Source organism: Poecilia formosa, unplaced genomic scaffold (assembly GCF_000485575.1).
Source record: "Poecilia formosa unplaced genomic scaffold, Poecilia_formosa-5.1.2 Scaffold467, whole genome shotgun sequence".
Classification (NCBI taxonomy): domain Eukaryota; kingdom Metazoa; phylum Chordata; class Actinopteri; order Cyprinodontiformes; family Poeciliidae; genus Poecilia; species Poecilia formosa.
Window position 1 is genome coordinate 315922 of NW_006800406.1, and position 14908 is coordinate 330829.

Genomic DNA, 14908 nt, shown 5'->3' on the forward strand with positions numbered 1-14908 from the left:
CCAAAAGTTTAATTTTTTTTAGAGAAAGATTCAGAAATGTTGATATTAACCTGGGACATTTTCTAGAAACACAAATAAAAACATCGACATTTCTGAATTTCAAAAGTCAAAAATGTTAAACTTTTGGAAATTGTTTTAATTTCAAAAGTCAAAAATCATTGACTTTTGATTAAAATTTATTTTGCAAATTGTTAACTTTTGTAACTCAGAAGTTTCCTTATTTTTACTTGATTGATTGATTTCAACATTTCTGAGTTTTTGGCAGAAATGTACTCTTCCTTTTTTCTATCTACAATGGCCCTAAAATGTCGCTATCGGAACATGAACATTAATGAATTTATCTAAATCTGGCTTAGCTGAATTTACAAGTAGTTTATGATAAGGATAAACCGGACCAACACTGATGATGCTCTAGAGCTGAAGGGACAGAGTCTCTGGTGTTTCCCAGGATAAACTGACATGTTTGCTGTATGTTTGGACACACTGCCGACCACACAGTCATGTCTACTTTCAATGAGTCAACATCTGGCTTTGCAGAGCAACTTGTGTTCGTGTGCATATTTGAGAATGTAAACCTAAAGGTAAGAAGCTGTTGGCTGTTTTCTGCTGAGACACACCAGAAACACGTCAGAATTGTTTGCAGTATCTTCCTCTGGGATTTCTGACAGAAATTTCTGTGAAACCTTGTGCTAAAAGACAAAAATGTTGCTGCCCAAGAGTTTACACAAAGAGCTTACACAATGTAAAGGGATACATGTTGCAACATATGACGAAGTGGACATAAGAGGGAAGCTGTTACAGTGGAAGTCTCTGCCTCTCTAAGCCTTGTACAGATCTTAGTGGTGGTACATGAGCCACCTGGACCGTAAAATACGAGATCGTCCTTCATTCCATAGGTAAATGTCAAGTCAAGTTTTGAACCAATTTGTTCTGTATTTTCACGAGAATTCAATACCACACACACAAATCAACACTAGACGTAACGATAAAGAATAAAAACAAACACTGTCACGTACTAAAGCCAGTTGTTGTGATGAGGTCTATGTGGGGCAGCCAGCCGGCTATGCATTGCTGTTACCTACTGCTGTTTTTGCGGTTGCCTAGAGACAGACACCGCTTTGCTTTTCCTTAATAATATTGATGATGCCATTTGACAAAACTTTATTGTTTGTTTTATAATTGGTGACCGTGCAATGTTTTTATGATCCAAAGTTCTTTGAACTAGTCTGGCCACTGCTTTGCTGTGCAATTCTGCTCGATCTTAATCTCGATTCACAGTCAGTCTGGGCTTTCTCCCATTGACTTGGATTCCCTCTGGTAGATTTTCTACCAGGCCAATGAGAACTGTAGTCTACCTGTAGTTTTAGCGATGGCAGAGGAGGAAGTGGAGGAAGCTTCCAGTGTTGGTCACGCTTCCAAATAATGAATTCACATTAGCAGTCGCCTTGTTTAGATCATCGTTTCTCTCTTCTCAGTGGAGGATGGTTGTTTACAGCACAGGCAACTTCTGGTAAGCTTCTGAACATTGGACTGGTGCATTACATATGACATGGCCAAACGTTAACAACTAGGTAAGATTTAAAACTTTACCAACTTTTACAAAAGCCTGAGTTGCATATAAGAAGAATCAACCCAAAGGGGAAGGAGAGCATTAATCAGAGAAGCAGCCAAGAGGCCCAAGGCAACTGTAGAGGAGGAGCTGCAGATGGAGTCCATCATGATGACACTTACTAGTCATGTACGCCAGAAATGTTGTCTTTATGGAAGAGTGGCAAGAAAAACAGCACTACTGAAAGGAGAGCATAGAAGTCCTGTTTGCAGTGTAGAAGCCATGAAGGGACAGTAAATACATGGAAGAAGGTGCCATGGTCAGCTGAGGCCAAAATGGAAGTTATTTGGTCTATATGCAATAAACTATGTGAGACAAAGGTTTTCCTAAGCTAAGAAAAAGATGAACAGAGTTAAATACAAAACCAGAGAGGCTGCAGGACAACGACTCTAAACAATACAGCAAGAGCAACAAGGTTTAAATCAGAGCATATCCATGTGTTAAATGGCCCAATCAAAGTTCAAACAAACACATGTCCATAATGAGAATATGTGACACTTAAAAACTGACGTTCAGACACACTTCAATAATTCTGACTGAGCTTCAGATATTTAAAAACAAAAAGAAAGGTCAAAAATGACTTACAACTGGAAGTACAGCTAAAATGATATCTATACAAAATGTTAATTCTTGGAGCAGAGTCAAATCTTTTCACTTTAAAATTTGTGAAACTTTTAGCAACAACCTATTGTTTTTGTCCCCTGTCATGATTATCGGTCCTATACAGTCCTCTGAATTTAGTGGTTACATCGTGGCAAAATGGTCAAATTCAAAGGATTTAAAGGTTACGAATCAGCAAGGAGCTAAATGTGACTAACTGTAACTGTAACTGTGTGGCTCTTTGCTCTTTAACTTACTCACATTCTGCAGGTGCACTACTGCTGCAAACCTGTGCAGACTCACCTGACTGATTTCCCCTCAGCACATTGACGACGAGGATGTGGAGCGGTTTGTCTGATGAGTCTCCACTTAAAAACGGCTCCCTGTTTGGTTTCAGCTCCATTGCCGTCGTTGGCCCCTGGCGGACCTCATCTTTGAACACCACCGCAGGCTGCTGACCCACTTCTGCCTCGATGAGCAGGGGACTTGGCTTTGATGGGATGGCTTTGGGCGATGAGGTGGTGAATTCTCCAGCCAGGCTTGACGTCAGGATGCTTTCTGGTTTAACTTCTCCTCCCACACCCAAAGTGGAGCCAAGATCAGCCCGGACTGGCTCCCCACTGCCATCCGGCTGGGGGGTGTCCAGTAGTGAAACCTGATTGTGGGAGGTGGGTAAAGGAGGCAGCTGGTTAGGCAAAACGTCCCCTCTAATTGGCACTGACTCCAGCTGGCCAGGTTGCATAAAATCTTGAATATCGAAGTCGTCCAAGGTGGCGGAAGGAGTGGACATGTCTCTGATGTGAGGTGAGGTGACCAACAGCGGGCTCGCTGTGCCAGGCTCTGGCGTTCTGCCTCCAAGTTCAGATCTGTCTGGGTGAGTGGATGTTAGAACGTGCAAACCAGAGGTGGAGGAGTCGGGTTGGGATGCAGCTGGACTTGTCTGAGAGCTGACAGTTGGTTCTGGTAGCTTAGCTGTCAGACAGGAGGACATGAGACAAAAACATGTTTAAACACTTAATGCATAAAAACTGTACTTGTATAGCGCTTTATCAAAGAGCTTCTCATTACATTCAGTCATCCACCTGCTCACATGCTGATGGCGGTGAGCTACTGGACAGTAGTCACTGTTTTTATTGTAAGTAGTGCTTCCTTGTGTGAAAACCGTCCCAGTTAAGTTCTGAAAGACATAACGATGACCAGGGATAGGAGTTTGTCCTGTAACCGGTGGTTTTCTTGCTCAAGCCCCTTCTCCGTTGTTGTGTCTTTGGACAAGACAAAGAACACCCACTGTTCGATTCCCGGCCCCGGTCTTTCTGCATGGAGTTTGCATGTTCTCCCTGTGCATGGTGGGTTTTCTCCAGGTACTCCGGCTTCCTCACACAGTCCAAAAATAATGACTGTCAGTTTGCTTTGTCTCTCTAAATTCTCCCTAGGTGTGAGTGTGTGTGTGCATGGTTGTTTGTCCTGTCTGTCTCTCTGTTGCCCTGTGCTGGGCTGGCGACCAGGGTGACCCTGCCTCTCGCCTGTTGACCGCCAGGGCCCCTCAAGTCCCCTCTAGGGATAAGCATCTAAGAAAATGGATGGATGAACTTCACCCGCCTTGCCTGGTGGTGCCGGTTCATGGCAGCCTTCCCTCTTTTTTTCCTAACTGCTTAGGTTAGAAATGACTGATCTGCTAATAGTTTGCAGTGATATGTTTGAAGTTTTCTTGCTCAGGCAGACGGTGTCCTGCCCGGCAGACTCTGGGTCCTCGTCGTGTTTAGGATTTCTGTTTTGCTCTGTGAAAGCAGCTCCGGCTGCACGCTGAGCCCAGCCCAGAGATGATGTCATGTTTTTTGGCGAGCTGTGGACATCTGGCCGAACTGAGCTGCTTTCTCTTTACTCTACATTAACTCTCTCCTGCAGCTCTGCCACCGCTCTGAGAGCCTGGCAGAGGCCGCCACGCAGCCATCAGAAAGTACCTCTGCAGAGCCAAACATGGGAATGTTTGCAATTATACGGTGTGGAAAAGCATCACGCTGGGAGTGTATGCTTCTATCTGCTATGAGCTGACCTCTTTATTAACACTCTGTTGTGTTATTGCCTCTTGTCCACTTCCTCTGTCTGTGCTGCTTGGGCTGAGGTCCAGCTGTGAAGTGTTGCTATCTGTGTTGGCCTGTGCCTGACGGGTTTTCCCCTCATAAAAGCTGCCCTCCATAAACAGGACAGGAGTTTTATTCTTCTCTTGCTTCGGTCTGAATGCGGTTTGCTTGTTTGCCGTCCTTCTCTGATATCTGCGCGGTCATTAGGTGGCTTGTTTGTGCTGAAACATGCATCCCCAACTTAACAGCTTGCAGCTGAAGTTAAAAGTTCTGGCAGTGGGGCAAAAGTTGCATTTTGCAAGATTTTCCATGACACTTTTTATGACGGTTCACGTAGTTAGCAGACAGACATAGTGGATTGATCAAATCCATAGAAAATAACTTCAAGCCTTATGCACTTAAAATACTTAGCATGTAATAAAAGCACCATATTTACTTTGTTTTTGTTTAATTATCTGTGTTTTCACTATGAACTGTGTTTAGCTTGAACCTTTATAGCAGAATGCTCCGTGCTTGTCGGAGGGGTCTGGGAAGCCGGTTTGGTTGGTGTACTTGTAGAGGGTCCGGACCCCCAGCAGGCCACCTCCACACTGAGGCAGGGGGATGTTCATGGGGTACCGGACGCTACCGTCAGACAGCCAGCTGTAGTCGCAGCGGCTAAGCCCCGCCCTCCAGGCTGCAAACAGCTGGCCCGGGGACGCCAACACAGAGTCGTGCTTCTCACACTCCGCCTTCGCCTCTTGCCAGGTGATCTTCTCGGTGACGGAGGATGGATAGAAGACTTCACCTGCACACAGATGACAGAAGATTCAGACAGTTGGGTTTGCAATTTCAGACCCATGAAAGTTGTTCCTGTTAGCTTCGAGTTATTCAGCCAAGGGTCAGTCCATAAAGTCTTCCTTATACAGTTACAGAGACAAATGATCTGATCCTCATCTGTCTCTGTAACTGTTGTCTCAATCCTCTGATTGCCAATCAACACTGTGCTTAAACTGTCAACACATCCATGGTCATATGCTTTTCTAAACTTCAGCTTCCCTCTCAAAGAAGGAATGAGTGAAAATGTGTAAATAAGTAACAAAAATAGAGATACATAAAATGTCAAAAATATGAGTTAAATAAAGAACAGTTATAGATATTTCACAATGGAGACATTTTTTTTTAAAGTAAAGCTGATGGAACATTAAAAAAAATAAAACTACAATACGAATAAAGTGAAGAAACCAAATCAAAATGTCAAAATAAAATTCAAGTCTGAAATATTTAACTGTAGAACATACATATTAGGAAAAAAACTAAAAAGATAATGTATTTTAACAGAAAATAAAACTTAAATGAATAGTGTTTACCCTGCAGCTCGTCTACAAAGCAGTACACATCGTATCTCTCTGAGGGGTCGCGGCGGCCGTATGTCCTCACACCCGGGCGGTGCAGAAGGTCACCTTCACAGCCAGGACGAGGCTGTGTGATCGGATACCTGCAGCAACAAGGAAACCTCTCAACCAGCCTTTCTATTGATTTACTTATTTCAAGCACAAGAGGCGGGTAGCAACTAATTACTTTTACTCACATTTACGTGAACAACCTTTTAGAAAAAATTTACTTTTAGAAGCAGTTTTACTACTCCATATTTTTTACTAGGTAATATTGCTGTGAAGTATCATTACTCTTGAGTATAATTTCTGGGTTCTCTACCCACTGTGAGTAACTTCACTGAATGAAAATCAAAAATGTTTTAACTACGAATGCAGCAGATACAACACAACACTACAAATTATGTAAAAGTGAAAAATCTTGTTTGAGCACAAGCTTTGTTGTTCTGCTCTTAGTTTCTATCTGCTGAACCTGATGATAGAGAGGGACAGATCCATCCAAAAATATTGATATTACTGACACGAGTTATCAGTATCAGTATCAGATTGACATTAGCATCATAAGATCGATGCTTTGTTTTCATATTCCCTCTTGAAATTGCTTCTATTTTTGTAGTTTAGTTTCTAAGCTCTGCCTAAATGTCTTGATTTGTTTTCTAATGATAATTTTGTTTTGCACTTTGATTTAGAAAAAAGATGCACACAAATTTGTTTCGTTTTCCTATTTTTTCTGCTCATCGTCTTGTTTTTAAAGTGTTTTATAGACACCTGTGAACTTTGTCCAAAGACTCTCCTGGGTTTTAACAAAAATAATTCAAAGAAAAAAAAACAAAAATGCCAAAAGGTCTGAAGTTTGTTCAAATAACAAAGTTACATATTAAAAAAGTAGCAGCATCTGTATCAGTATTGGTGTCAGTATGGGCAATGCCGATACTATTGGTAATGGATCAACATCAAACTTACAGTATAACACAACCTGCTGGCAAATTTGAAGGTGAAAATACGGAGTAAACACAAAGTACTGTACCCTGTTCCAACATGCATTATAATACTCACTGTGTTTGTTTATGAAGTTTCATATAGAAAACATTAAATTTGGAAAATTCTTTCTTCTGTCCAAACGTATTTATTTATTCATTTTAGCCTTTAAATACCAAACTTTGATGTAACTATATGTATTTTGTCTGTCTGACGATGTCATTTTTTAAATATTAAATCAGAGATTCTGATCAGTAATTCGGTACTTGAGTAGCCTTTCTACTAAATACCTTTTTACTTTTATTTGAGTAATTTCTTTGATAAATACTTCTCATTTTTACTTAAGTGAAAACATGTTGAAGTAGTCGTGCTACTCTTACTTGAGTACAACATTTAGGTTCTCTATCTACCCCCGCATTGCAAATACACCTTTGAAGTTGTTTTTTTCTCCTACTAGTAGAAAACTGGAATGGATGTGTGAATGGGAGAGATTAGACGTGAACAAACCGGACAGTGTAGTCAGCGAGCCATCCTGCGTCGCACTGATCGAAGCCGTCCTGGAAGGCAGCAGTCAGCTGGTCAGCTGTGGCCATGGAGGCGTTCACAGACAGACAAGCCTCCGTCGCTTTTTTGAAGTCCAGAGAGTAGCGGCTGGAGTTGGCTCGGTAGTGAAACACCACGCCTGGATAGACACCACCAAGGGTTAGGGGAGCAAAAATGAACTGAGTTAATGGGATTTCAATGGTTTGAGCTAGAGTTGATGTAACTATTCTAAAAAGGTTTTCATAATCTTGAATAAGATTAAAACTTAAAGGGACAGTACTATGTCTTTCCTAGGCATATGCCATTTTATAGCATAATCAAGTAGCTCTGTTACCTTCAGTTGTTGCTATATATATCAAATATGACTTCATAATATAATGCCTTGAAATCAGGCCTCCTACTCTTTTTAAAACTCCACCTTGATGAGGTCATCACAACATGGCTCCTCTATTAACATCTTACAATGTTTTTACCAGAGTTGCACTGAGAAGTAACTCCTATTATGAGCTCAGCTGATGCTCAGTTTCTCCAGGTGTTTGCTAATCGTGGCTGGCTAGTCTGAAGGAGCTGGATGAGGGGGCTGCAGAGCTTTGACAGGCAGAAGCTCAGAAACTGAAGCTCTGTGGAGGAGCTTTGTTCACGAAGGCGGGGCTTCATGAACAAAACACCCATGCATTTTGTACAGCTGAATGGTTGCCATGGAGATTAAAGGATTTCTCAAACACACATGATAGAATCAAGGCTCCAGGTATGTTTTCAATAAGGGATTAACTTTATAATGTAAAGCTCAAAAAAGTTGATTTTACATAACACTGCCCCAACATAAAGGATGCTCCATGAAAGGAGGACAATAATAAAGAAAAGTGGAAAAGTGTCTCTCTCCTTCACAGTTATTTATAAGAACAGAAATTTGCTGCTGACAGATGCTGAATCAGATACATGGGAGTACAGAGAGAGAGCATTTCAGCTGTCATCCTGGGACTAAACGTATCACTGTATCCCTGTGTCATTAGGTTTGGTGGAACATTTCTCATTGATGGGAAATCCTGGCAGAGCCACAGGAGGACGTGAAAGGATGTCTGAGCTGTTAAATGGAGAGTTGTGTGTCTGTCATAGGGAGGACCTTTGTGTGGGTGACCCCCAACAAAGAGGTCTGTTCAGCATTAATGTGGAATCTGTGGAAATGTCTGAGAGAGAGAAAGGCAAGAGGCTGGATTTGGTCGTTGGATGAGCCGTTTCCATGGGGACTGATGGATGCCAGAGAGCTGAGAGTTTCAAAGTGCCTGTAGGGAAGGTCGGCTCACCAGCCGCCAGGGTTTATAACAGGGGTCATTTAGCAGCTTTAACGGGGCTAAGTAACAAACAGAAAATAAATTAAAACCTTACAGGGGATTTTATCTGTACCTGCAGCCATGGAAATAATTGGAACACCTGAATCCAATTATTTTGGATACTTATTGTATTTGTCTGACAGCTGAAGCTTAGCATTAACTAGTTTATTCAAGAGGTTTAAAGTGATGCAAAGCTTACAATAGCTGGGAGGAACCACTGGAGACTGAAAACCAGGACAGAAGGGGGCAGTAGTCATCAGATCACCACTGGTTTGCTTGCTGAGCTCATTATCTGGTTAAGTTAGTCTGTTGTGATTGTGTTCAAGAGTACTGAAGAACTAAATGCATAGAAGGTTCTGTAGATTATGTCAACTCTTGATTTTCTGTAAAAATGATTGAATTTTTGCACATGATGTTCATACAGTTTGTCTCCAGCTTTACAGAACAAGCAAACAATAAACATTTTAAGATCAACCGCCTTCCTACGTCCAGCTGACCGGTAAGAACGCAGGCAGACTGACCTGTTTGAGGAAGGGGCTTTGAAAGAGGCAGCATGTGGACAAGTTTTACTTCATGCATTTGTTAACACCTTTAGCTTTGAACTCTACCAGCAGCAAACATCTGGAGGCGGTCAGAGAGTTTGTAGACTCTTAAAGGAGTCTGTTTATTTGCCCGTAAAGATTATATTGAAGGTTTTACTAACCAGAGACGCTTAGGTGGACAATGTTCTGCTTTTCCTCCAGTCCTTGCGTCACCTTGCAGAGGTATGGTCCTGCGTCTCTCACCCGGAGCTTCGTGATGGTCAGTGAGGCGTCCCCCAGTGACAGCGGGTCGCTGGGCACAGACACTCTGCCTATGAACTCTCTCCACACCCTAATCTGCCCGCCGTGGGCCACCAGTACAGGCGTATCCTTCTCCAGCTTCATCCACTGGACTCTGACCTTCTCGTCAGGAAGGGGTCCCTGTGTGGAGGTGGCAGAGGGACCGCTGGGAGAAGCTGGCATCGTGGGGAGGTTGCAAGGCAACACCACCTTGCTGCCCAGAGAGCCAGTTACATCCATGTTGCCAGGTATCCTCACTATGGTTTAGGGGGGGAGCAGGAAAACAAGTTTAGAGTGAGGGTACTGCAGTCCAAACACATTTTGCTGATAGATAGCAGATCTTCGATGGGGATGGGAGAGTTACGCTTCACTGCAGACTAATTCAACTGTTATGTAAAGATCATCTGTCAGATGTTACATTTTATTCAAGTTATCCTGAAGACATTTTACACAAGTCATTTAGAGGACACAGCAGACATGTGGAAGGAGGCGCTCCGGTCCACATGTCTGGTCAGCATGTATGCTGTGAGTGGAGGGAAACTAACACTGGGCTGCTCCCTAAGCACAGCATACACACTCCAAAACATTACTTCCATGAAGTAATGTCAGTGTTAATAAGAAGACAGATGTTAGTAAATGGAGGGGAAACATAGAAAGGAAATCACAAAAAAAAAACAACAACATACAATTATATTTGCAGTGAAAGTTGGAGCTACAAAGCATCGACTCACATGGCTCAATACAAATGTGAAAACCATGCATCATTTTAATTCTCTTTGATAATAGTCTATGTTGAGTGTGAATTAGTGAATTACATGAAAACTCAATAAAATAAGTAGATATTTGTGTTAGGAGAATGTGGAAAAGTTCAAGGGCTCATTTGAACTGAGCTGTTCAGCCCCGATTCCTTCAAACATGAACAAAAATGTTGGTTCTCCATCAGAAATGGAGAACCAACATTTAGCTTAAAACTTTACAATTCTAGAACAAACTTAGACAGTACCGTCTCCTTAGCAACCCAGAACAACTGGAACCAACATTTAGTTTTATACGTCTCTAATCTCTTTGTCTTTTTTTTGGTTTTGTTGTTTTGTTTGTATTTCCTTCTAATTCATGTAAAGCACTTTGAACTGCCTTGTAGCTGAGATTGTGCAATATATACATAAAATTACCTTACGTCTCATTTTGAGAAGCATATGGTCTAACTAACTATTTTCACTTACTTCACTAACTGTGTCACAAATGTAGTTTTGGTTGAAAATAAAATGAAGATATATTCACTTGGATTTTTCTTTGACATACTGGCGAATGGAAACAACGATTTAAAAAGTGTCATTGAAACGTGAAACAACACGGGTTGGACACTAACAGGAAGGTTCTTCCTGGAGGACATGAATTACCGTCGTCCTTTAATCACACGGTTTGTTTCTGGACCAACTCACCTGGCTGAGGATGAGCCAAGCAGAGACACAGCAGACAGAGCAGGTGTGTGATGATGAGTCCCATCATCTGAAAGAAAGGTCTGAAGGTCAGTGTGACGTAAAGTTGTTTGTTTCCTTACTCTAATCTAGTGATGTCCTCTTTAGATTATTGGTTGCATCTTTTCAAACATTCCATCTATGTATCAAGGATATTTCTTTGAAACATAAACCAGCCTAAATGTTTTGCAATCCCAACATTTGATAGTTGGGATTATTCCAAAGATTCACCATAAACAATAAAACAGAGAAAAAGTTAGTATTGAAAATTATTTTGTGTCTTTTGAACATTTGTGTCCAATGTGACAAGAGTTAATCAGATAACATTTATTCCTCTTGGTTAAAATACAATATTTTATTTTGCAATCCGACAGTAAGTCTACAAATGGAAGTACAGATTAGGGTGATGGGAAAGAAGCCTTTCCTCCTCAATGTCACTCCAAGAAAGGTTGGATAGTTGCACTGCCAACAAAGTTTTTCCACTGATTAATAAGTTCTATTACTACTTTTTGACACATCACTTTTTAATAAACAAAAATAAAAGCAGATTGTTTCCTAAATTGTTTGTTCTTTGTTAGTTAGCTATCGGGTTGTACATGTATATGAATCGGAACCACCAGTTAATGCTAATAGAGGAACATCTACCACTTTCTCTGCACCCCTGGCAACTGGAGTAACAATCATTCAATATACCAACCATGCTGATGTCACAAAACAGAAATTATTGAATCATCAATAAATGCCATACATTGTTCTTAAAGTGAAAAATATTTTGTAACTTTTTTGTTTTTTAATGGTCAGAATAGCAAGGTTCTTTTTTTTTAAACTGGTTGCCTTTATGAATTTAGCGCCCCCTCAGGGAACCGCCAAGCAATGACACTAGAAACCTGTAGCTCAGAGAATAGACTTTCAGATAATGTTAGTTTATAAATCACTGAACGGTTTACAGATCTGCTGTTGTTGCATCAACCATCCAGACCTCTCAGGGCTTCTGGTTCTGCTGTGCATCCAGAACCAGAACCAAACATGGAGAAGCAGCATTCAGCTTCTATGCACCACAAATCTGGAACAAACTTCCAGAAAACTGCAAAGATGCTGAAAGACTAAAACCCCACCTGCTTACGGCTCTTTGATTCATAGTAAGCGGAACATAAATCAGTGTATTTGATGCATGCTTGATGATTTTGATGATGGCATTTGACAAAGTGTAATGTTTACTGTTTGCTTCATAATTGGTTACTCTATTATGATTTTGTGCTGTGCAGCTCTTTGAACTGCATTGTTGCTAAAATGTGCTATACAAATAAATAAACTTCAGCTTGACTAGAAACAGGCACATATTTACAAAAACTTTATTTGCCTAAAGTATAAATATTTGCCTCCATTGCTTTAATCATACTTTTTACAATACCACAAACATCCGGAAAGTAAAAAGATATGTTCCTCTGATACTCTACAAGACTTTAATGTTGTGCCATCAAAAATGGCCTCATCATTATGCAAAATAATTTACTCTAAATGTTGAATATTCTCACAGTTATGATCGTTTTAAAAATAATTCCAATTAACTATTTGCAAACTTATGAACCCAAGTTGCTTTAATTAAAACAAATTAAAAACTAATCTAGAAGCAAAATTACCCAAACATTTCTGACATTTTTAACAAAAATATAGGAAAAAATATAATATTGGTCTTTGTACAAACTGAAAATAACAGAAAGAGCAGCTGAAGTTGTTCTAGTTGATAACAGCAGCTGTGACACAGCCTGGTCATTGTGTTTTACAGAGATCAGCTGATAACACTGCCAGTCAATGTAAATGACATAATTGGTCCCCAGTGTCAGTTTCCCTAATGAGCTTCTTATCTCCCTGCTTCATATTGTCAGCATGGGAAAATTCTCAGCCACCAGAAATCAGCCTTTTCAATGGCAAGACAGCAAATAAGCACAATCATTAAACATTATTTTTTGATAAAATACCTAAAAACAAAAATGACACAAGGTTGAGATACATTGCATACAAGACAGTGTTCAAGATAAAAATTCATTTTAGATACTCTTCCTTCCTTACCTTGCAGTCCTAAAATTCGGAGGGATTTATCATTTAAGACTTCTCAAATCAAACTTCCCTGCAAGCCCCAGATAAATGTCTGTGCAGAGCTCCTCTCAAACAGATGTCCTCGCCCACCACTCAGCGCTGGCTGCAAGTTCAGATTCACTTTGCAACCACTATTATCCCTTATGAGGTAGAGGAGGAGCCCGCCAGGCTAACTCGCAGAAGAAGAGGGAAGTGAGAGAGGAGTTGGAAGTAAAAGTTGGGGAGTGGTGGGGGGTTGAGAGAGGGGAAAGCCAGAGACTGGTCCAAATGGAGAGAGTAGGAGTGACTCACAGTAGAGTGGTGAAATAAAGTAAAATACAAAGAGAGTGACACATTAAGAGGCGAGGTCTGCATGTCAAGAACAAGCAAGAAGAGCATTAAACATCCAAAGAAACTTATAGATCAATAGATTCACAACATATCACATTCCATTTGCATTGCATTTATCTTCTTTACAAGGACCTTATTTGTAGGACATATAAACATAATAAAGTTTCAAAACCTTTGTAATAAACAGAGTTGCTAACATCCATCCATCCCATTTACCCTTGTGAGGTCGCCGGTCACTGGGCGAGAGGCCAGGTTCTCCCTGGACGGGTCACCAGTCCATCACAGGGCAACACAGACACACACACTCATGCCTAAGAACAATTCTAAGAGACAGTCTGTTTCCATGGTAGTAATAAAATATTTATAACAAACATGTTAGTTTATGTATTTCCTTGTCATTTTAACAGCTATATGAATCAGATGCTTGGATAAAGAGCATGCAGAGCTCCCAAATGGCCCACACATGTGCTGGACCTGAAGCCATGGAGGACAGACAAAACTGAATGAGTAGTAATGGAACATCTGGTAAGTGTACTATCTGAAGGAGCTCCGACTCTAGGAAAGTTGTCCACACCTTCCTGTAGAGCCCCGGTAAGTGGCATTAGTAAATGTCTCCATTGCAAGTGTTGATTTGGAAAGCATAGTCTAATTTAGTTTTAGTCATCTGTCGTTATTTTAATTGCATTTTAGGTGACTAATGACTCGTTTGCATTCGGCAGTACCCAACTGGTCGGAGATAAACACAACAGTTTCCACTGCCAGTTGGATTCTCACTGGGTGGGCGGGGTTAAACCCAAATGCTCAACATGGCAACATGCTAGTATGCCTCAAGCCTGTCACAAACTGTAACAATTTTCTGTTCCCCAATCAACAGACTGTGTTGTGTGACACAGTCCATTGACTGACTAAGACGGCAGAAAATCCATCTTAGTCTTACATTTTAGTTGTACTGTGCCATTGTCCTATGGTTCTGCAAGAGAAGGGAGTCCAGTAATGGTGTGCTACTGGTGGTTATATTGGCCACTTTTACAATAGAAAGACAAAATAACAGCATCGCCCCGTACCATGTTGCTCAGTGGCAATGAGACATTTTTTCTTACTTAATTTTAATTGACTAAATTTACTTTCAGTCTTGGCAACTATAAGTCACAGAGAAATGCTTCATATTTAAAAGCTTCTTACATCTTTACATATAATCTGAACAAAATGTACATATGAAATGTTACAATTTTCACAAGCATGCTACTGATAAATTCTCAAAAATGTTAAATAAGAAAAATCTTTCATATTATCAGGGATTAATTGGAAAACCTGAAACAAGAAGTGCCATCATTCCAGTGCCAAAAGTGTTACAAGTGCAAGTGTTACAAATAATAGCCAAAAATAAAGCGGTTGAGCCTATTTGGTTTCTTAGATTTCAGTTTTAGCATCCAAGCTGAGTTGTTGTTCCATTCTCTGCATTCTGTTGTCAACCATTACAAGAGGTCTTCCATGTCTGATGTCTCTTCAAGCCCACAGCTGGTATATGTTTCTATCCACACAGGAAGTGTCTTGCTGCAGATTCTTCAAAGGAGCAACATAACCTTCAACTAAGAATGGACACATAGACTAAGTCTCACATTTTGATGCCATAGACAAGTGTATGACAGAGTAAGTGTGAGTACTTT

The 14908-nt window shown here is 40.7% G+C and overlaps 1 protein-coding gene across 1 annotated transcript in view; it reads right to left on the minus strand.

The window, feature by feature from the left end:
- Positions 1-13222, minus strand: part of vcanb (versican b) — a 32787-nt gene extending 19565 nt beyond the window's left edge. Inside the window, exons 1-7 of the mRNA XM_016664099.1 lie at positions 12885-13222; positions 10779-10845; positions 9219-9593; positions 7149-7323; positions 5640-5767; positions 4781-5077; positions 2513-3181 (exon numbers count right to left, since the gene is read on the minus strand). Of these exons, the coding sequence (XP_016519585.1) occupies positions 2513-3181; positions 4781-5077; positions 5640-5767; positions 7149-7323; positions 9219-9593; positions 10779-10845 (1711 nt within the window). The 5' untranslated portion in view covers positions 12885-13222. The remainder of the gene's footprint in view (positions 1-2512; positions 3182-4780; positions 5078-5639; positions 5768-7148; positions 7324-9218; positions 9594-10778; positions 10846-12884) is intronic.
- Between the last annotated feature and the right edge of the window lie 1686 nt (positions 13223-14908).